The sequence below is a fragment of the Numida meleagris genome, chromosome 1 (genome assembly GCF_002078875.1).
Source record: "Numida meleagris isolate 19003 breed g44 Domestic line chromosome 1, NumMel1.0, whole genome shotgun sequence".
In the NCBI taxonomy this organism is placed as follows: Eukaryota; Metazoa; Chordata; class Aves; order Galliformes; family Numididae; genus Numida; species Numida meleagris.
In genome coordinates, this window is record NC_034409.1 from 174,560,364 (window position 1) to 174,583,470 (window position 23,107).

General features: G+C 41.9%; 1 protein-coding gene across 7 annotated transcripts in view; it reads left to right on the top strand.

Moving 5' to 3' along the window:
* ATP8A2 (ATPase phospholipid transporting 8A2) overlaps positions 1-23,107 on the top strand; it is a 325,803-nt gene that overhangs the window by 26,134 nt on the left and 276,562 nt on the right. For 4 of the 7 annotated variants that reach the window (XM_021379136.1, XM_021379100.1, XM_021379084.1 and 1 more), the window contains exon 2: positions 11,313-11,457. In XM_021379136.1, the coding sequence (XP_021234811.1) occupies positions 11,357-11,457 (101 nt within the window). In that variant the 5' untranslated portion in view covers positions 11,313-11,356. Of the gene's footprint in view, positions 1-699; positions 854-11,312; positions 11,458-23,107 lie in introns of all 7 variants that reach the window. The other 3 variants (XM_021379117.1, XM_021379109.1, XM_021379126.1) reach the window with 2 other exon arrangements.

The window sequence follows — 23,107 nt, forward strand, 5'->3', positions numbered from 1 at the left end:
CCTTGCTGTCTCTCAGAGCTGTCCTGTGAGGCTTTAAGCATGCTGCTGATGCTTTGTTTTCTTGTCCCCATCCAAAACACAAGTGAACGGTCTGGAGGGCGTCAGTGGAAAGGGTAGGGGAGGGCCCTGAAAAGCTGCTATAGGGACCTTGTAAGTATATGTGACTCAGAAGAAAGGGACATACTAATGGGTTACTATGAGTGAAAGAAGGGAAAACTTTCTTTAAAGCCAAGGGACTTTTACTACCTGAAGTAGTAGCTGAATGGGCTTTTATTAGCCTTTTCATTTGAGGTCCAAAATACATTGGCATCCTGTTCAGAGGCAAGGAAAAGTAAGTTTAACAAAAAATAATTCCCTTTTGTGCAAAGATGAATTAATCTTGTAACCTCTAACATTGCAGATAGCAGCTCCAAAGGGAACAGAAGTTGAGTTCTATTGTGTCTTTTTATTAGGATTTCACTTGAAAAAATCCGTGCTTTGAAACCTAGTGTGGAAGGGTCAGAGCCCAGGAGCAGATGGATGGTTATTTCAAGTGTAGGAATTCAGGGCAATGTCGAATTCCCCTTTTTGCTGAAACATATTAGAACGTTCCGGGGAAAGCCACAGTCGTCTCCTTGTGTGGGTATACACAGACTGCACACTCTCCTCCTGTGAATCCATTGCAGAGCAATTTGAACGTGCAAAACATATATTTCACAGATTACCAGGAGGATCTCTTTTATCTGCTTTGTGACCTGCTAATGCTGTAGAGATCTTTGAAGGACTACTGCTGTTTTCGTCTTCATGCAGCTGATGCAAGACAGAATGAACATCATGCCCTTGTGTCGTCGCTGGAGGAGATGCATCTCCATAGGTAACTGTACAATGGGCAGCTGCTTTTGTGCATTATATGGAACTGTGGGTGGACAGAATGAACAACAGCATCTTTGGGAATGCTTTAGAGGAAAAGGTCAGTATGTGTTCAGTAAATCTTTCTAATCTTGCATTGGCTAGAAGCCAATGTCACAGGCCTTGGAGCTTCTAGCAGAAGCATCAGAATACTGATAGCTTTAAATCAGCAGTATATAAAGGGGAAAATATTTCTCTGTCTTCTTTAAATTGTTCTCTTAGAAATCAAGAATTCATCTTGATATGCTTAAAGCTGTTAGTAAATTGTTACAGGAACAGATGAATTACAGAAATGAAAAACGCACCTGTGTGCCAGAATGCTAATAGAATTACAATATGCCAAAGGCATTTTTAGCTTCAGCCAATATTAATACAGAGAAACATGCCTTAAGGGTGGGAGGAGAGAAGACTGCAACTGTTCTCCTGTAAGATTAATTGTGACTGTCAGTTGTGCTATGATGATTTCTGGAGTCCGTTTTTGAAATATTCTTGTAATCACTTAATAGATGCACTGTACTTGGTAGCATGGCCCACAAATTTCATTACTAGTTATGGCTATCTAACATGGCATTGTAGCACTTTTGTTGGATATAGAATCTTCCTTGGTTTGTGAGATTATTCAGAAGGAGAGATTCTTATTCTTTTTCAAAGTGTTGGAATCCATTTTTGCTTTAACCTCTGCTACCTCATGTTCACTCTTTAATTTGCCTTAGCAATTGAATTTCTGAAAAAAAGTCAGGAACTGCCAAGGATGGTACTAGAAGAAAGGAGTAGAATTACTAGTGAGCATTTTCAGGTGCAGTGGCTTCAGTGTTATGAGTTTTCCATTAGACAGTAAGATTTTGAGCTGAAAATTCAAAAGAAAGTGGTGAAGTAAATCTAAGAGGCTGAAAGTCCATGCAGAATGGATGCACGATGTGTTTTCTTGCATATGCACAGTGGAATCTGCATTTGGATTGTTGCCTTGGATGTAAAATGCTTCTAAGTTACGTTAAAGGAACTCTAAATCCAGTGTTCTCCAAACTGTCTCAAATGCAGACGATTTGTATTCAGTGTATTCTAATGTATGCAAATGACTTTTGAGCTTGACTGACAGTTAGCAGGCCATGCCAATTCAGAGGTATTTTAAAGAAGAGGAAAAAAAAAAGAGCCGAGCAATATTGGATGAGATGTGATGTCATCAATAGATGAGCAGAAACATAGTTCCCCAAAGCCTCAAAACTGTGTAATCCCCAACCAAGAAACATCAGTGTGTGGTATTTCAGGTTCTGACAGACTCTTGAGTAAGGTGAAAATAGGAAATAACATTAAAAAATGTTTCTTTGTTACTATTAGGATACATACACTTTATAACCAGTTCTCCTTCAAAGCCACTTTTTTGGTGGTTCTTAATGGGGCTTGTTGTCATCAAGTTCTTCCAACTATCAGCACAAACTTCTTGTAGAATAATTAACTTAGTGCCTTTTGTGTTACTTACTAAGTTGGAAACCAGGAGCGTATGGGTCTTGGATTCAACTCTTAGAATTACCTACATGTTTGAGAGAAGCCAGTTTTTAGAACCAGCCCTTACAAGACCGATTGCATTTGAAGATGTTTTTGGCTTGGGACTTGAGGAGTTTCAGCACCAGATTGGGAGATTCCTTTGGCTTACTGGACTTGCAGAGCTTATTACTTATTTAAATTTCTGGGGATGAAGAGTAGCTGCTGAAGCAAGTATTCAGCTTTTTGTCATAGTATTAAACCTCACTTATCCGGTGCCAGAGACCCACAGACCATTAGCAGACACAATATTGTGTGTTAGAAAAAAATTATTGAAGCCCGGGTTATGACAAGTTGCTAGCAAATACGTGAATGAGCTTGGAGAACAGCTGAAGAATGAGTGGAATAGAACTAGTGCCTAGAAAAGCTATTGTTGTCCAGTGCAGTACGGGACCTTAAACAACACTGATTTAAACTGGTGTCAATTACTAACGCTCCACTGATCCACTCCTGGGCTGTGTTTATTCTGAAATTGTGGTCATAACAATGAGTGACTGCGCAGAGTCAAGTTTTAATGTCTTTAATCTTTCCTGTCTTCTATTGAAAGATGTGAGCTTATGTGGTGTGTGCAGTTTGCTTTTCTTTGGGGGACTAACTTTTCTTAACTTATCAGTGATACAGGTGCAGCCGTAGAATTTAGCTGACAGTTGTGGCTATGAAGCATGAGGCAGAATAAGAATAGATTGTATTTGTCCCTTCTGCAGCTTTATTAGCTCAGCATTATCAGCAGGAGCTGCCTGGTTTTGACATTAAGTGAGCAGGTACAAAATGACTTGGGAGATAGAGAACAGCTATTTTAGGCAAAGTGTTATTCCTCTTGTGGTCTCATCAAGGTTGCATACAAGGATTGTTGCAGGGAACAAACATCAGGCCTTTATTTTGCCATCCAAAGCAGCAAAAATAAAAAGAGGCCTTAATGCAGGCAACCTTTTCCTCTCCCTTACCTGATTGTTCTACCTTTTTTTTTTTCTTTTGATTAATGTCTTATTCACATAGAGGAATTTTACTGGGTAGGTTTTATTCTCATCCTTTACCTCAGTAAGAGCTCTGTTCTGTCTGTTGTCATATCTGTTGCCTGTAGGTGATCACGCATCTGAGTTTTCTCCATATAGTTGTTGCTAAACTGTATTGCTGAAGTAGCTTGATCCTAGTTGCTTCTTCTTAGTTCTAAGAAATGTCTCTAGTTTTCTGCTAGGAATCTGTTCTGTCATTAATGATAACACTTGGCTTCATCATTGAACTGGATTGGTCACATGCATCAAAATCCAGGCTCCAGCTCTCTCTCCTTGCAGCATGTAATTCCATTCACTATCTGACTGAGCCTGCTGTTCAAGACAGTTTTTTTGCATCTGACTCTTCAGGAGTTAAGAATTGGCAAACTGATCATACTTGGATTGACTGCTATATGCAAGCTTTTCTTCCAGCATTGCTGAGCTCCCAGTTTATAGCAGGAATCTTTGCACTGTTTCCTAACCCTATTGGCACTATGTTATTTGTGTTCTTGATGACTGGATTAATGCGTGTTTAAGACTGACGTATACTGTAAGCTGCATGTAGCTTTCTTGTTTCAATGTAAGCAAGCCCAAACCATTGGCCACTCACCTGACTTCTGGTTTTGAGTGATTACATGAAATTGTTCAAAAAATTGGTCTCGCAGAAGGTTGACAGATGGCCTCTTTCCGGCATGACAGCTTCTCTTGCAGAGTAATACACTGCCTACTGTTTTAGACAGCTCTTTAGTTTTAAGTAACTTCTGAAATACTGAACATTGTCAAATTGGTTAACTTCCCTGCCCAACAGTACCCTTCTTTGTCTTTGTTAATTTTGTTATGCATTGTATAGCTATGCAGAGAACAGAGATGTTACAGAGCTGCTGGCTATTTAATTTCCTTTGCAATGCCTGGGTTAACTTGATTGATGACAATTCTTTTCCTGCATCTTGGATTTCAGAAAATAAGCTTCCTTTGCTCAATCATGTTCTGTCATGCCTCTGAAGCTTTATTTACTCTTAATATCCTTCTGGGGACCACTGTATTCATCTGATTCTCAGTTTCCTTGCTGGTCTGCATCTAGCAGAGAAGAAAATTCCTGTCTTAAAATCTGATTTTTCTGCTGTGCATAACGTATTTTTCATCATTCTGTGCATCTTTAAAGTGTCTAGAAAGGTACAGATGTGTTTTTGTGTTCTAGCTTGAGCAGATGAGTTATCTGAAATGTTTAAACTGTAGCATCCCAGGTTTAGCTTGTAATAGAACCTTTCTATAGCAATCACAACTTTTTTGACTGGAATGCAAGATTTTGTCTACTATAGCTCTTGCTGTTGACAAACAGAAATTTGGGTTAACTTAAGATAAATGTCTTATGAAAGAACTCTAACCTGATGTTTTGCTCATTCAGTATGCTGAACAAGTATCTGTTGGAACATGAAAGTATTGAAAACAAAACAGCTTAACAGAAATTTGGAGAGTATACCTACCAGTTTTAGTGTCAGAACTGAGTTCATTTCCAACTTGTCTGTTTCATATTGTCACCAGCCAGTAAGAGAAATAAATACTTTCCCCAGAACTGTTTCACTGAATGTAGTGCTGCTTCTGTTTTACTGCATAAACTGCTAATCTGAGTGGGAGTAATCACCCAATCACTGCAATGTAACACAGACAATACAAATAGTCCATTTTGTTAGGGTTGCATGATGGGGGCCTCTTATCCTGTTAGTGTAAGGTTTGTGTGGTTTCTAATGCTTGGAATGATGGAGATGAAGGGAAAACTCTCAGTTCCCTTAAATGCTTAAACAAGCATTTCCTGATTATACTCAGGAGCTTGCATTCTTATGTTCCCCCATTTACTGAGCATGTTGTAGCTAGCAAACATCAGTTTCTAGAACTTGTCATGGCCTTCTTGTTGCTCTAGACTGACGTGCTGAATGTAGCCCTCCAGTCAAAAAGATTTTAATTCTTCTGCTTAGCCCTTACCTTAGCAGCACTGACACCATTGCCTCTTTAGATGACTCTTTGACCTTTAACCTGATTAGACACTACTAGAGTAGAAGTATAGCATTAGTGAAGTTCTAGGCTAAAATACACAAGGATTTTCTGCTTTTTCCTACTCACTGTTTGCATTCTTGCAGGAATTTTGTCCTTATGATATTACATATAAGGGATTGCTTTTACTAAATGGCCTCTACAGGAGTTCTGTAGGACCCCCAGGCAACACCCCTGGGAGAACTGTGGAAATGGAAAGCTATTTTACTTTGCTTTATAACTGCCTATTAAAACTTAAGCAAGTCCAATCCATTGTGCCTACAGTAACTTCAGGTAGAGCAACTCTTTTGTAATTCTTGGGATAAGTGAGTGGTGGTTTGCAATTGCGTTACTAACTTCAAGGCTGTTGAAGACTGGTACTTGCCTGCAAATATCTAACCATGCCTTATTTTGAAGAACACTTCTCTAATAACAAAGAAGGGAAGCGTGTTTAAAATGACTTCTGATGAGATGAGAACTAGGAAATAAAGGGCTCAATTATAAGTTAAGAAAGGAAGTTCTGGAGTAGACTCTTGTATATGATGTTACTTTACTGAATGCTGTAGAAGCTTTCTAATTTCCAGAAAGTAAGGCCCTCATGCTTATCATCAAGTTGTCATGTGAAACTGGTTATAAATCACGGTTAGGAGTTCCCAGTCCTGGTAGGAACCAAGCTTTCATGAAGACTGGGCAGCTGAGGTGACCTACATCTCCTCTGAGTGCATGCTGTGCTCTGCCTGATGAACTCTTACCTTTAAGGATTTTTAAATTCCATGTCAAGTGCATTGCTGTGGAACAGTGATTGGAGTTTTTGAAATAGCACAAGAAGGGAGTGCATTCTGGGTAAAAGCAACTCGTTTCAACAGGGAGTTTGAAGTTTGGCTATGTAAGAAGTTGTGGACAATTCTCAACTGCAGAACTTCTCATTTGGTGTCATCTTTGGCACTCAATGAATACTTTATGAAACTAACCATGTGAAAGAGAAGTTCTCCAAGAAAGTGTTGGTGACTCAGAGCCTGGGATGGCTTGTGAGAGCCAATTTCATTTCACTGCAAGCAAAATCCCAACTTGTCTGACACCTCTTGAAATATGTCTTACAGTTTCAGATATTCACTTTGCAACTCCCTTCTCTGAGGCTTAGGCTGTAACAGTACCATCACATGTTCTGTAAATGAAGACTCTTAAGATTGTTTGCTTTTATTTGTTTTATTTATTTTTCTTGGACAAAAGCTGGCTTTCAACTGTCTCCTGGTTGAAAACCACTACTTAATACATTTGAGGTGACACAGTCAGTTGTCTCTGGCTGTTTGAAGTTGGGTCTGTGACTGCCAAAGCTAAGAATCGTAGAGCAGCAGAGGCTAGAAAGGACCTCTGGAGGCTGTAGTCCAACTCTGCTCAAGCAGGATCAGTTTCTGTCAAACTTAGCATTGCTTTAAGTTCCAAAGCTGACTCAATGAAGCCTGTCTGGTAAACTTCTCCACTGCAAACCTGCTGTTTCTCATAGTTAGTGATTCTGTTATAAGCACTTGGTGGAGTTCTTAATTGCTCTGTTAACACTTTTTCTTAAAAATGGAATGTGTTAGTAAAGCAATCAAGCACCTCTCCAAGATACAAGACAGAGGTAGTAACAGTGATCTACTTTAAGAGAAAACGAGTGTAACTGTATTGAGATCTCTCATGACCTCTGATGGTTGGCAAGCTTCATAAGTGACTGATCTATATATTAAAAAAATAAATCACAGAAACAAACTGCCAAATTCACAACACTTTATTTACTCAGAGAAGTTGTAATTAGTAATGAGGAGACATTAAGGAGATAAGTATATGTGGAAAAGACCATATTTGTAGGCCCAGTGAAGCAAGATTATTACACTTTACTTCATTGTTTTTCAAGTGATAACAACTGCAGTGTGAAGTTGTCAGGAGAAATCAGGCATGATGTCCTAATGATGAGAGAAAACTATAAAATAAGGCTTTTTGGTGTTTTGTCAGGCTTTAGTCCCTACTTTTTAAATAAAATTTATTACATAGTGTGAAGTAAGAGCCTTAAACAACCATGCTTTACAAAAGGGTGTTTAAAACTCTGCTCTTGCTTATGGAACTCTGAAAGCACATTGGGAAACAGTATTAGACTCCTGCTGTAAGTGTCTCAGGCCTCAAAATTGAGGCCAGATGTATTAGGCACTGTTTAAATTCCATAGATATCTCAGTTCTGTTAAAAATGAGAAGTACTGAATGTTTTCCTGGGTAATCATGGTGCTTTACTAGCTCTGTAGTACCTTCACATGTACCTATGGGGAGTCTGGCTCACTAGTATCCCATAAGGTTTTTTTGTTTGGTTGATTCTTCAGTTTACTTTTTATGATTTCTGCTTTACATAAATAAATCAAGACTCATCAAGGTTTATTTCCTGAATAGAAATGAGAATAATCACTTAATGGCATATTTTGGTTTTGGTCAATGACAACTTTTGGCCAGGTACTTAAATTCTGCTTTCCCTTTCCCTTGAATTGCAAACTCACCAGCTGAGAGCAATGTAGGTGGTAACACTAGGAATGGATTTCCATGATTTCTGGATGGGGAGGAACTGGCAGGATGACTGGGAGGACCGACAGAGGAGCCCAAGTGTAACTAGTTGAACTGAACCAAAGAACTGCTCAAGCAGTGAAGAGAGTAGCAGTATTTGAATGCTGAAATAACACTGGGTTATTCTTTCAGAATCTGTTGCTTTCGATCAAGTTATCTTGACTTGACAGGTTACACACAGACAAATGTAAAATATGTTGTATACAGGATGCAAATGCAAGATGATGCACATTGAAGATCAGTGTAATGAGAATATCCGAAACCTTCTGTAGTCAACCATACCAAATGAACAGGCTCTGATGGCCGATATTCTACCATTAATGTGTTCTGTGAAGCATGATTAGTTTTTCCCCAAAGTAAATTGGGTTGCAGTGATGCAAGATCTTGAAGAAATAAAAGAAAATGTAGATCCTATGGGAGAGAAACCTTTCCTTAGTGCTGAGTTGGTCAGCCCTGAAGCAAAAATCAATGAACCCGATTACTTTGGATACAAAGAAGTAAACACTGCTGAAAAAGAGCTGCACAAACTTCAGTCTTAAGTTCCACCTCTGTTGAAGGTGATCAAATCTGTATGGTCTGTATCCATGGCTTTTCTCAACCAACGAACAGAAGTGAACTTGTTTTCACATGCTTGAAGTGAGTCTGTGTATGGTCTGGTCCCCTTGAGGAAGATGCCTTCTGAAGGTGGTGTAGCTTCTGGCACTGCTGTTCACCAGGAGCCCTGCAGAAGCTTAGGGCTCCTTAATCTTTCTGAACGTGAGGAATGTGAGCTTCTGCAGCCAGTAGTGCATAGGTCACTATCTGCAGGCTTCTAGCTGCGATCTGCTTAGAAACAGGGGAGGGAGGTGGAAGGCATTCCTGCTGTGTAGGATTAGTGGGTAATCTTCCAAAATGAGGCTTATTCCACTTAGAATTGAAGCAGCTGATTTGAACCACTTTCAAAAATGCAAACCCTCTTGGTACAGCTGCGTATACGAGCTCACAAGCTGGCTTTGAAGTCTTTTGGTATATCCAAAGAATGAGGTATATGTTTTTATCTTTGGAGCATCTCTCTTGGCAATAGAGTGGTCAGGAAAACAGTACGTGAAGTAAACCTAAGTACCTTTGAATTTGGTCATCTGTCAGTTATTCCTGAAAGTTGTGGCACAGCTTTGTGATAGTTGACAGTGAAGAAATCTGGTAAACAGGAGGATTTCAAGTGTCAGAGGGAGTAATATGGAAAAAAATGTTACAAGTAATGTCTCGGGAGGGGGGGGGGGAGTGTTTTTAATTGTGTGCTTGCACTATTATAATTGTGCTTCTGTTCAGGAGCTTGACTAGGAAAACAGATGAAAGCTGCTTACTTGCACTTAATGCTCTTAAAGGTACTGCCCTTTGATCTCCACTCAGTTACACAACATAGAATCAATGGGAAAGAACAGCAAGTCTCCAGTAGTACTCTTAGCTCTGTTTTTCTGAGGAGTAAAATACTCAGGGAGATTGAGTGATCCTGTGTCTTGTGGCAAGTTTCTTCAGACTGAGTAACCTAATATCGTATTATAATGGCATAATCCTGCATAATATATAGTCTTACTTATTTTATTTCAGACATTTGTTTGTTCTTGAAGTACATACTAACAGCTTGGCTTATTTTTGCTGTCTGAGTTAGCATCAGATGTAAGCAAAGGAAATCAATTTATTAGCCTCACACAGGTTCAGTTTAATGTATCCAAAGTATGAATTCACAATGTGCAACACTTGTGTTGGGCAAGAGATGGTGATATTAGAGATCTAAGAGCTATTAGTTTAATTACAGTGGCTTCATTGTCCAGGTACGAGCTCTGTGAAGTTTTTTTGATACTGAACTATGTTGTAAAAACAAGTGGATAATGTTGCCCCCTAGTGCTTAAAGTTTAGAGGTTATAGAGCCCGTTTGCTGTGACAATAAAATTATCGATAATTTGGAAAGGCTGGGGTGGAGGAATAGGACATCAACTGAAGACTGCTTTATTTCGTACGCACACACACACAAAAAGACAAGGCATATACCAGTAGTATGTGAGAACTTAAGTGCTGAATGTATTAAGGCTGTAGTAGGGCTGCTGTTTTTCCCTCAAGCTGTAGTTAAGAAGGACACAATTAAATTTCAGGGCACTCTCTGTACTCAGTCCTTTTTAGGCACTGTTGGATCAGATCACAGTTTGTTGCAGCTTGATACTGGCATAAATCAGAAATAGCTGCTGGATTTGGCTTTAACACTGATTAACACTGAGAAAGAACTATTGTATCGTTAGGTTCTTTGAAAAATCATAAGATAACATTTCAAATGGATTTTTGTGAAACAAGCTGTCTTATTTCTGTGTGTAGAGCCACGTTTGCTAGCTTGCGAATCTGCAGCTTGTTTCTTAGGCTGATATTCTTATCCAGAGCTTTTAGAGCTCAAGTAACACAAAGCATCTCATGGCTCAGAATGGAAGGGGAAAGCTGAAATACATCCCTGTCTCAGTAATATTTCGAGGCTGGACAGAGAAATAGCTAGTTATTTTCCTGTACCTGTTTTGGTGTTCTCTTAGCACAAAGTGAAACAGTGTTTCACAGAAGCAAGTTGGAGATAACTTTGACTTGAAAATAATTTTTCATCTTTGAAGCTGTGGGTGTAAAGCTTTTGGTCTCTTCAGTCCAAGGCGGAGTGTGGCACTGGGGAAGGAGCTCTCTGGCCAGCAGCCCATCTATGGTGAGGCTTGGTGGAAGAAGCTGTGAGTGAACTTATCCCACCTCCGTGGGCCTCAGTGAGGTCCGAGTGCGTGGTTCTTTGCCTTGGGCAGCCCCGGGCAGGGGCGTGTGGCACGAGGGGCGCAGGTAGGTAGCACCAAGGCCTGGAGTGGACTCCAAGCCCCACAGCGGTGGTGTGCCCTTGCCTCCCTCCTGTAGGCTGGCCCTACACCGGTGCCTGGGAATCTCCGGCAGCCGTAAGGCCCGGGGGGGGATCGCGGGGCCGGATCGCAGGGCCCGACCCGCGGTGAAGGGCGGCCAAGGGGCGGCGCCCCTCCGGCTGGCGGGCCGCGCCGCTGCCAGCTGGCTCCTGCGGGCCCGTGCCCCCTCCCCGGCCCTGCATTATTTATCAGCCGCCGCCGTGGTAACCGGCGGGGAGGTGCTCCCGCGGGTGAAGCTGCTGCTTGGCCCGGCCCTTCTCCTCCCTCAGGCGCGGCCCCGGGGTGCCGAGGCTGCGGCGGGGCGGGCGGGAAGGAAGGAAGGAAGGAGGGTTGGGGACACCGCGCTGACCGCCCCGCTCTCCCGCAGGACCGGTGTGTTCCCCCGCGGGCTACAAGAAGGCGGATGATGAGATGTCCGGAGCCACGTCCTCGGCGGATCTGGACGAGGCGCCAGCCCGGACCATTTACGTGAACCAGCCCCAGCAAACCAAGTTCCGCGACAACTGGGTCAGGTACGGAGCTCCCCGCTTCTCCCCGCGCAGGCGGCAGCTGTGGGCACGGAGGGATCCACCGCCCCTCGCCCCCCCCCCCCCCTTTCTGCCCCGGGCGGTCCAGCAAGGCGCAGCTTTGTGTGTGCGACCGGAGCCCGGGGAGCGCAGAGCTGCTCGGGTCGGGGCGAGGGGAGGTCCTGCCTCGCGGCTCTCCTAGGGCTGCTGGGTTTTGGGACGGCAAGATCTAGTTCTTAGATACAGGAGTTGACCGGTAAAAATCTAGCGTGAGGTTTGGATAAAGCTGGCTATGTAAACTCCGTGCAGCGTGCTCTTCAAAATGAGTGATGCTTAGACATAAGAATTGCTTAGTCGAAGTATAACAAAGTGCAGAATTGGATGGAAGGAAAAAGGAAGTTTAATGGGACGGGAATAGCTAAAAAGTTTACAAATCACATCTCTGTGCATTTGAGGCTATGGTCCAGTTGTGTTCGTAACAGTGACCAATGAAAATTGTCACTGGTAGTTGGAGCCCTTTCATCGTAGGTGTGTGTGTGTTTAAATGTTGGTGTGATGAACGCCATGCTGTTGTGGTTCGGAAAGGTGAGTAACGACCACTGCAGCAGGGGGTGTGAGGGTGTGTACGACGCACAAATGCAGTGGTGTTCGGTTAGCGAGGTGAGCAGATGGCTGCTGTCATCACCAAGGAGGAGTGTTATTTAGCAGGCGTCCGTTAGCGCAGATGTTTGGGTCATTGTTCAGGGAACGGTTTACACAATGAGTGCCTTTATGAAAATACAAAAGAGTTTTATATCCTGTTGAAATGATGATTTCCATTGGCTGTTTTACTGTGTGTATATCATCAAAGGCAATTTGAAGAATATTACCTGAGAGATCGCTGGTCTGTGTAGTGCAATGACTTACACATGATTTTCTACACAACTTGTGCTTATGATATGCTAGCGTATGAAAGCCTATGGCTTTGGAGGAGTCAAAGTTATAGATTTTTGTTGTGTCTTGTTTTCTCTATGTGGATAACAACATCAAATGTTTTTTCAATTTCTTCTTTCTTAAATATCATATGAATTTGATGTTTTTTAGGGATAGAGTATTTGCATTTTTGTACTTCACAGAAAAAGAAATGAGAGGATGAAGGTTGGTTTAATGCATAGTTTAGATTTTTCTGAAGGCATTCAGTTTTGATCTGGTGAAACTGTCTGGAAACATAGAGTGTAACTATGTTACAAGGAATTGGTTCTTGCTGGCCTTGTTGCCAATGCCTGAGCAAGCTGTTGTGTCCAGCTTGCTGTCGGGAAGCCGTCCTCTGGTACCTATGCGAGGTTTCGGTAGCTGTTGGATCTGACTTCACACTGGTTTGCCTCCAGACTTGGGCGGCCTGATCCAGGAGGAGTATTGTTGTAACTAAGGATAGGACAAAAAGAGGTAGTATTGTAGGGAAAGCAGAGATGTTTGCATTGCCTAATTAGTGATCTTAGCTCCTCTGCATCACTTAAAAACTGAGTCCACTTTGTAATAGCTTGCTTCTGGTTACGAAGGAAGTTTTGACCTCTTCCCAACAATTTTTAAAAGGGTGACAGGCTTTGACTGCATTCTTTGAATCTTCTGGAGTTAGATTTCTTCCCTCAGCTCAGTGGAAACAAAGGAAAGGGTGATGTGTCCTTGTACACTTTGCAGTTCAAAGGGTGTCTTTTGTGCAGTGTGAGTGGTTACTTGCTCGTGTATACTGCATCTTCTCTTCAGGAGAAGTCCTGTATTTATTGCTCCTGGACTCTTTTGCTTACTGTGTCCAGCTTCTGGATTTCACAGTGCCACTGGATTTGAAGATGTGTATGAAATGTCAGTGTGCCACAGCATGGAGTGCCTTGCAAGCAGATAAGCACCTGTATATGAGGGCTTACAGCATTAAACCCAAGGAGATGGGTAAACTGTTTCTTTAACATCGTGTGACTTCTGACTGTCAGTTTTTGGTAGTTGTCAAGAATTCTGTGAACCGCAGTGTGAACTTGTGAATGCTCATAGGAAGCTTTCCAAACCTTGAGGCATTATATAGAGTAGTTTGCTTGAAGCTGAGTGAAACAGAGCAGGAAGTAGAGGTGCAGAAGGTGGATTTTCTTCTATTTGAAAATGTTCTAATTTATCATGAGTATGCTTTTTTCTTGTTCTCTCTTCCAGGAGAGAGGCAGTGTTAAAAGTGAACTCTTACGTTTTTTGGGGTTGCAGAAAAAGGAAAATTATATGTTAATCTATGTATCTATATCTAAACCTGTTTCTTATTTTGGGCAAGTTATGCAAAATCGGTAATTCCTGAGTACAGCTTAGAAACTGTACACAGTACTAATGCAGAAATGAAGTGGAATGGCAAAATGGATGAAATGGCAAAACGGGAGGACGCTAACGTAAGTGTGAGAATGTGGAAAGAGGAATTTTTCTCTATCCTTTTTTCTATTCCTCGACTTAATGGTGTAAATAAGTGAGCTTGTGAAAATTTGAGGAGCAGTGGTTGAATATTTCATTGTGCATTTCAGACTTTATCACAAAGTATTTTAAAACTCAATGCCATAACTCTTTTTTTTTATGTGTTGTATGTCAGACTTAGTTTGGTCCCTTTCATGTGGATGCCCCGTCCTTGGAGGCATTCAAAGCCAGGCTGGACGTGGCTCTGGGCAGCCTGGTCTAGTGGTTGGCCACCCTGCACACAGCAGGGGGGTTGAAACTCGATGGTCTTTGAGGTCTTTTTCAACCCAGGCCATTCTATGATTTTATGTATCACCGTTCTTATTTACACTGTAGCAGGAGTAATTCCTTTTGTAGGAACAACCTATGTGTTTTCACTATTTACTGTGTTCCATTTGAAGAAGTTTGTGCATGTGTAACTTTATTGAACTTCTAATAAAAGGTAAATAATGTTCCATTTCCAGCAGAAGGATTTTAGAAGCTCTGAAGTATGCAAAAATGGAACAAAATTAATTACTGTCCAGCACACCCTTAGCTCCAGTGTTACGTTCTTGCTTTTATGAAAGCTAGCTAGCAGCTGTTTGGGCTTTTTCAATATACACAATTTAAGTATGTATTTGTTTATTTAATATGGGTGTTTCTGTGTATAAATTTGAAGTTTAGTAAGAAGTGAAACAAGTCCATGTTCTGAAAACTAGCAGCTATTCTGTGCAGAGCTCTATGCACCTAAAGGCATAGGTCGTTATCATCTGTAGTCTCAGGCATTGAACATTGATGGATGGAAGTCTGCCAGCATCCTTCACAAGCCCAAGACATCTTTGGCTACAGAAGCCTGATGACCTATCTCATACTGTCTACAGAGACACCAGCCTGCTTTTTTTTTCCTCCATTCTTCTCAACGGTCTGTGGGGAAAAAGCTTTCTTTGTACTTATTTTAAATACTTCCTTTTCTCTGTAATTCAGGTGTGTAGTACAAAATAATAGTGAATCATTATTTCCAGCCTGTAACTGGAGTGATTGAGTAGTGACTGATTAGGGTGGTTTCTACCAAATTACAGCAGATCAGTGTAGTGTGAAAAGAGCTATAACAAGAGTGACAGTTGGGCTGGTAGTTTTGACTTGAAACATTTTTTGCTGAGTTCGATGGTCTGACTGTTTTGATGCCAGTACCTTATTTTTTTGGTTTATAACGTGATTGATTTTCTGAACAGTGTGGGAGATGACTCAGAAGTCTTTATTTTATAGTTTGAAAACAAACTTGCATAGTGCCTTGTAAAAACAGTAGGTGAAGATGGGGCATGATGATAGCAGCTGAACTGCTGTGTCAATATTTCTGAGATGCATGAGGTAACAGCATGAATATCTACCTAACGTATCCTCGGTGGTGTACAGAAAACTGGACCACTTTTCACTGAAGTACAATTCCTTGGTATTCCTTACTAATACAGGAATCGACTCTAAGTTCGTTAGCTTATACTGAGTACATGAGACTGTACTGAAACATTCTTCCAGTGCATGTGGTAAGTATCACTAGTGAAGTGGTCTAAATCACTCATTACTGCAAATATGTTGATGCTGGTATTAAAAACAATTAGAATTTCTCCTACCTTCTTTACCCAGGAAGAAAAGCAGTGCTGAAATTACTTTAAGGACACTAAAAATTGCCTCCAAATTTCCTTTAAAAATCAAAACAACAAAAAAAAAACATTGCAGGAGTTGTCATAACTGCTTTATGAAGGTTATTCCACACTTGGTATAGTATCATAGAATCATAGAATTAGCTAGGTTGGAAAAGACCTAAAAGATCATCCAGTCCAACCATCCACCTACCACCAGTAACCCCACTAAACCATGTCTCTCAATGCTATATCTAAATGTTTCTTGAACACCTCCAGGGGCGGTGACTCCACCACCTCCCTGGGCAGCCCATTCCAGCGCCTGACCACTCTTTCAGACAAGTAGTATTTCCTAATGTCCAGCCTGAATCTCCCCTGGCGCAACTTGAGGCCATTCCCCCTCGTCCTGTCACTAGTTACAAGAGAGAAGAGGCCGACCCCCAGCTCACTACAACCTCCCTTCAGGTAGTTATAGAGAGCGCTGAGGTCTCCCCTGAGCCTCCTCTTCTCCAGACTGAACAATCCCAGCTTCCTCGGCCGCTCCTCATAAGGCCTGTGCTCCAGACCCCTCACCAGCTTCGTCGCCCTCCTCTGAACACTGAGGCTCCAGGGCCTCAATGTCTTTCTTGCAGTGAGGGGCCCAAAAGTGGACACAGTACTTGAGGTACGGCCTCACCAGTGCTGAGTACAAAGGGACAATGACTTCCCTACTCCTACTGGCAACACTATTTCTGATACAAGCCAGGATGCCATTGGCCTTCTTGGCCACCTGGGCACAAGAAGGTAGTGCCTTTTGGTGCAAGTCTTAGAACACCTGAGGCAGGGCTCAAGGTTCAGCCTTGGTGTGTGACTTGTAGGAGAGGTCAGGGGCAGCCACAGGCACCAGTAAGAGCAAAATCCTATTGCATGCTTTTAGTGGATCCAGAAGTGTTGTTGAAAAGCTTTTAATCAGAAGAAGATTAGGTGGCTTTGTCTATTAAGAAGGCCCCCCAAAATGCACTGATATCCAGAAAATCCACTGTTTGGAGAGCTTTGCTACCACACAGGCAGAAGTTGAATCTTGCTAGAAAAGTGAACAAGAAGCAATTGGTTCCCACTTCTGGGCTGTGCAGCATCTTAAAACTCAAGCAAAACTTTGAGAAGGAATTTCTTAATTCTTAAGAGAGAAGCACTGCTGCACAGAATGTAGTGCTGAAAACCATAACAAGGCTGCTAGCAGTAACACAGCAAGGCTGATGTTAAACAGGCCACTTAGCTGAGTCCCAGGCTTTCCTATTAGTTTACTTGGAAGATGCTTGCTTGTGACAAAGTTGTGACTATGGTCTTCATTCCTCTTTAATTTCAGTTGTATGCTGAATTAAATAGAGCCAAGTGCATTGCTTTCTTAGGTTATATGCAAGCACTTATAGAAGCCACTTGCACTGTTGATTTGGAGCAGTTTGTGCTATTTTATAATGTGTGGGAAGATCTCCACTGGTGCTACTGAAATGCAAGTTGCTGGTAGCAGAAGCCAATTAGTATTGACCCGACTAATGCAGATATCTCAGTTAGTGTTATTTATCGGCACTTAGGCTCTAGATTGGCTTTCCTTTTGCTCTAAAAAGTTCTTTAGGTAAATGCTCTTCAGATGAAACTACCTGTATTCAGCTCATGATGTTCAGACAAGGTAGCCAGTTGTAGTGGTGTTTGTATTACATTTGGAAATCTTTTCTGTTTTCATGTGAACAGATCACTTGCTGGAGTGCGGAAAAGCATGTTGGAATCCTTCAAAGAACGAATATATTGTCAAATTCCAAATGGTGCAAGTGGTAAAAAGTTATTGTTGATTAAACTAATTCTGTTCTAGCTTTTCTTAGTCTCAGGTAGATATTGTGTTTAACTGAAAAGAAATGCTGATTTATGACAAAATTTAACAATTAATTAATTCTCTTGCATTAACTGATACCAGAATCTATCACAATACAGAAAGATTGGATACCATCATGGAAGGAGTGCTTTAGCCATTGAAACACTCCATGATTCCCTGGCGTCGGTGATGTTGTGTTGCTAGATTGTGCCAATGTATTTGAAATTTCAGCATCTTCATTCTCTAGTGGGATGCTCCTAGCTCTAGAACCCTGGGACAGTTAAACTGGTGGTATAGCCTGGACAGGATGTCCAGATGGGAAGAACAGTTGCGAGATAGCTGTGGTGCCTCTCTTCCTGCTGCGTGCTCAGCTCTTTGGCATCCTGAAGGTGTTTTGTTTTTTTTTTTTCATTCGTTTTCTCCCAGCATCGCGATGGATTTCATGTATCAGCAGCAGCAACACAGCATGGGAATGAAACCAGGTCTCTTTCTTCCTTTGGGTAAATTCACTATTTATGCAACTTCCATACGCTGGAGCTAGTCAAAAAGCAGTCTGACCATGCAAACAAAGCTGCTTTCCCACATTTGTTGAATAAATATTCGCCCATCTTCTGCAATATGTATTCACTTTTGAGTCTGCATTTCTACTTTTTCTTCCACTGTTTTTCTTCACTCTGTCCAGTGAAACATGAACAGGAAGATACTAAGATTTTTCTAGTTATTCTTTGTGTAGTTTGAGTGAGGATGGAGTTGATGCTGATGCATCTTTGAAGGAACAGTTAACATTTGTTTCTTCTACCACCTCCCCTACTTGTCAGTGGAGCAGTAACAATTCTGATAGTTTTGATGACACTTTGAAATAATGGCTTTAGGACTGGGGATAGCACTACAAATTTCAGATTGCCATCACTTATAGCAGGCTGGCTTGTGACTTGATTTCAGTCATCTTCATATCAATGCAGTGTGTTTAGTATGAAGCCTATTTGGGGTTTACACAGTAACTGGATATGTTGTGAAATTCCCTTTATTGGGCAGTAGTATTTCTAGGTTAATTGTTTGTCAGCTCTATTTTATTGAGCTGTACTTGCCAGCAGGGCTGCTGAAAAACATGGGCATATTTCTTTAGTGATGACCTGACATTGTTGGAGCTTGCTAAAACAATGTCATGCCTCCAGAGCTTTTATTGCTATTTTCTAAACGTGCTTTGTTCAATGCATTTGTTACTGACAAATAGCTGGGAGTCTTTTCTCTTCTCTATAGGGATTGCATGAATAGAGAACAAATGGAAAGGCCTTTTCTATTTGTGTGCTTTAGGAGAATCCTCCAGCGTACAGGATTTGGAAGTAAAAATGCTACCACTTCTATTAAATGTGACCACAGGGCTTGGATTTTTCAGTTAAACTGGGTATAAACAGTCATGCTAATGCCTGCTGTGTATTAAGAGTGCCATGAGCATTGCTGTAGGAGACCTTTCTATTGGAAAATCCCTCTACTCTGCTCTTGTGAGACCTCACCTGGAGTACTGCATCCAGTTCTGGGGCCAGCAAGACAGGAAGGACATGGAGCTGTTGGAGTGGGTACAGAGGAGGGCCACAAAGATGATCAAGGGGATGGAGCACCTACCCTATGAGAACAGGCTGAGAGAGCTGGGGCTCTTCAGCCTGGAGAAGAGAAGGCTTCGAGGAGACTTTATAGTGGCCTTCCAGTACCTGAAGGGGGCCTATAGAAAAGCTGGGGAGGGACTGTTTGTAAGGGCAGGTAGCAACAGAATGAAGGGAAATGGCTTTAAACTGGGAGAGGGTAGTTTTAGACTAGATATCAGGAAGAAATTCTTTACTGTGACGGTGATGAGACACTGGAACAGGTTGCGCAGAGACGTAGTGGATACCCCCTCTTCTGAATGCACTAAAGGCCAGGCTGGATGGGGCTGTGAGCAACATGGTCTAAAGGAGTTGTCCCTGCCTATAGCAGGGGGTTGGAACTAGGTGATCTTAAAGGTCCCTTCCAACTCAAACCATTCTATGAAAAATGTAAACTTTGTCAATGTCAATTAGCTTTAGTAGTTTCCCACTTCCTACATTTGGCAGAAGTCCTGCCACAAGGAACTGTAGGTTATGGAAGGCAACCAGATTATTACCTGCTTGTCAGTTGATCTTACTGAACTGGAGAGGAACAGGCTCCAGTGGACAGCAGTTCACAATGCATTTTCCTGTACTGCTAGCTTAACACTGATCTCTACGAGGTTAACTACCAAAATGAAGTGATTGAGGATAAACTTGTTGCTGATGCAGCTTCTGAGGATGTGCAGATAGCTCAGCCCAGCAGGGTTTGTAAAACTGAACATCAGTCTTGAGATGTTGCTTATGCACTAGGATAAGCAGCACTGTTGGCTGGAAGAAACAAAGATAAGATACTGTTAGATACTGTTAACATCCATCAAAATATTTGTTCACAAGTGTATGTACTGTGAGAAAGCAATGGCATGAATAAGGCATGACTGTGAAGCAAAGGAGTATTTTTCTCTGGTAAGAGAGGGCTTATCTAAGTCTGGTAAAGAGCCATGATCAGATTTTTGAATATCATAGTCATAGGACACTGTGCCATTACTTGAGTCAGCGCTGCACTGCACCCTCCCTGAGCCGTGCTTGCAGCCCAGACAGTGCTGGTGGCACACCATGTTCAGTTGGTGCTGAGCGATGGGTGCGTGCCCAGGGCCAGGCTGGGCCGCTCAGTGGGAAGAGCTGACACAGACCTAAAGCATATTGGCCCACAGGAAGCGGTGGTGGAAGTTGGCTGGCAGGGGAGGTTGTGGGCTGGTGTGATACCCTGAGACATTTAAACAGCCTTCCTCCCCAAATTCTATGATATGAGAAAGGACCTCTGTGCGCACTTAAGATGCGATCACTTTGTTCTTCTACAAAGGAGGGGAAGAACAAATCTTCCAGAACGCACCGTGAAGCCTTTAGTTCTTTGCCTTGCTCTGGTCAGGCATCTCAGCCTGAAGCAATCACAGCCCATAGGATCCAAGCCTTGCACTTCAGGGCTGCTATTACTCTCCCTGTCTTCTTCCTGAGCCTGTCTCAGACTTCCTTCAGAGTCTGTCTCAAACTGTCTCAAGTATTAAAGCACTGCATACCCTTTTCTCAGCTGATGGAAGCATACAGGCTGCATTGAAACTTACAGATGGAAGTTCTATTCTCAAGGATTCCCTTGACAGAGTGAAGGGAGCTCTGTGAGGAGGGGGCTGCATTTGTTCAAACTGGAACTGCTGTCTGCCAAAACAAGCCAGCACTGCAAGCTTAGGACCTCTTTTCCAGTTAAGCAATAATCACTGCAGAGACTTGTAGGTAATTGCTCTTTATAAACCTTTAATCTCCCTTTTCAGGAATTTGTAAGCATCTGCATTTTATGTCTCCTCAGTCAGTTTCATCATTGAAATAGCCTTCCACATGTACAAGGAGCTAGATCGTCTTGCTGCTCCATACATCTAAGTGCTTGTTCATGACGTCTAGTGTTGCAGCAACCTAGCTAATACTCTTCATGGCAGCAGTGTTTGTTGGTGAGGTTCCGTATGAATGGGCTTTCTCTGCACCTGCTACAATAATTTTGTGTTGTTCATCTAGTTAAATGTCACCTGAATTATGTAGTGCTTGCTACTGTGCTTCCCACGGCAATGATAACTCTGAAGTTAGCTTGTTTTAATGCTGCTTCTGTATTCAAGAGCTAATGCAGAACTTTTGAAGCCAGTATCAGTCTTGCTGTTAAGAGATGCAATGTGCCTCTAGGACATCAGTGTGTACACACAGTTCCACTGAAGGCAGTGTTTGAACCCTTAATTCAAGCAAGTCTTCTTGATTGATTTTTCCTTCCGCTGTTCCAGAGAACTTGACCTTCTGAACGTGTTAGTGGAAACCAAACCTGCTTGGTGAGAGGAGTTCAAGTCCTTAAAGCTCAATTACTGAGCCCCCCCCCCCCCCCCCTCCGCTGTTCATATGTCTGTGACTGGCCTTCTTTCTGCTTGCTATTGCAATCTTATAAAAGGACTGACATGAAGCAGTGCTCATGCTACAGCTCTCACATGTGAGAATATTTCAAGTTGTTTTAACTGTGGAAGGGACAGCTGTAGGTGAGTGCTGGTGAGGAAAGGACTGTCACCTTGCTGCCTCTGGAAACAGGACCACCTGTGCCTCAAGGAGGTCCTGCTCTGTATGACATGAGGAGTTTGAAGGTGAAGTTCATCTCTCAGCTGTCAATCTTCAAACAAACAAAACAAAACCCCACCTCACTGAAGGAGTGGAAATGGATGATTTGGAAATGGTAAAGCTGTACTCAGTTGCCTCTTGCCAGCATGCACACACTTTTCACCAAGGTAACTTTTTTGCCTTTGTTACTGGTAGTCCTTGTGTCTTCAGGGATGATTCAATAGAGGAAAACATGGCATAATAAAATGTTTTGGAGACAGATATAGGGATAATGGTAGCTTATGGTGTTGTTACAGAAAAATTACCCATTAGCAAGTGAAGTAAATATATCAGAACACAGTTACGGAGTTCCTCAGCTTGCTGCTTGCTAGTTTTCATGCAGATGTTATAAGAAGAAACTCATCTCTGGTATTTTTTTTTTTTTTTTAGTAGCACAAGAATGAGTTAAGTTATGTGAATGTCACTAAGTTTTCCAAATTATACAATGGTTGCCTTTAAAAGAAATCTCTGTGTTTCTGCCAGGGAGCAGGGCTGGACTTTCAGCTTTACTGATGTGCATCCAAACTCATTCAGTGGTGCCAGTCTCAGTTTGCTCTGCAATGTAACTTGAAACGTAACTTACATGAATTAAGTTGCAGATATCAAGGAGACAGATCTCTTGTGATGTTTGTACACCTATTTAAACATGAAACCCTGTAGGTAGGCAAGGTGTGCATAGTTCACAGCCGTTGCTTTAGGAAATGCCGGTTTGTTATTTAGTTTCCTGCATTTGATCCACTCCTCTCCCTGTCACAGCCTACCCTGAGTGCAGACCTGGAGTACCTGGCATGCTGCTCCCAGAGCTGCTTTGAAGTTGAGATGGCAGTGTTGGGGCTGGTCAGAGGGTAACCTCTGCAGATACTTGTCTTTAGTGATCAAAAACGTACCGCAGATGAGCTGGTCTGCGTGGTAACTGCTGAATGTGAACCTCTAATAAGTCATACTTTTTAAACATCTGCCATGTTACCTAAGTAACAAAGTACATGAATATAAGGACTTAATGCATATCAAGTTCATTCAAAAAACACCTCATTGTGTTGATGTTAGCACAATCATTAGAACGAGAGCATAGTTTAAAGCAGTTAGCTGGAGAAGTTGTTAAATGGTAGAATGTTATAAATGTTTTGAGTTGATTGCAATTGCGCGAGTTCTGGCTCTAATGCAATCATAAAATCTGTGAGCATACAATCTAGAAATCGAAGTGTGTTCCTGTGTTACAATGTTATGTTCCCCTAGCTTGGTGGCCTGTAGAGCATTATATGTAGTTGTAATGTGGGATTTGAGGTATCTTTGAAATCTGCAAACTCCTGATGTTTTTTTTTTCTTTAGTCCTGCTTGGGGAATTCACTTCTGGGGTAGGCCTGAACTATTTAAACTTGATTAAAAAATGAATTAAAGGTGCAAGGTACTAGTGAACTTTGTTTAATTATATTCTGTATTACAGGGAAGTTATTACACTTGAGATTAAGTGCATGTGACTTCAAATGGAGAACAAA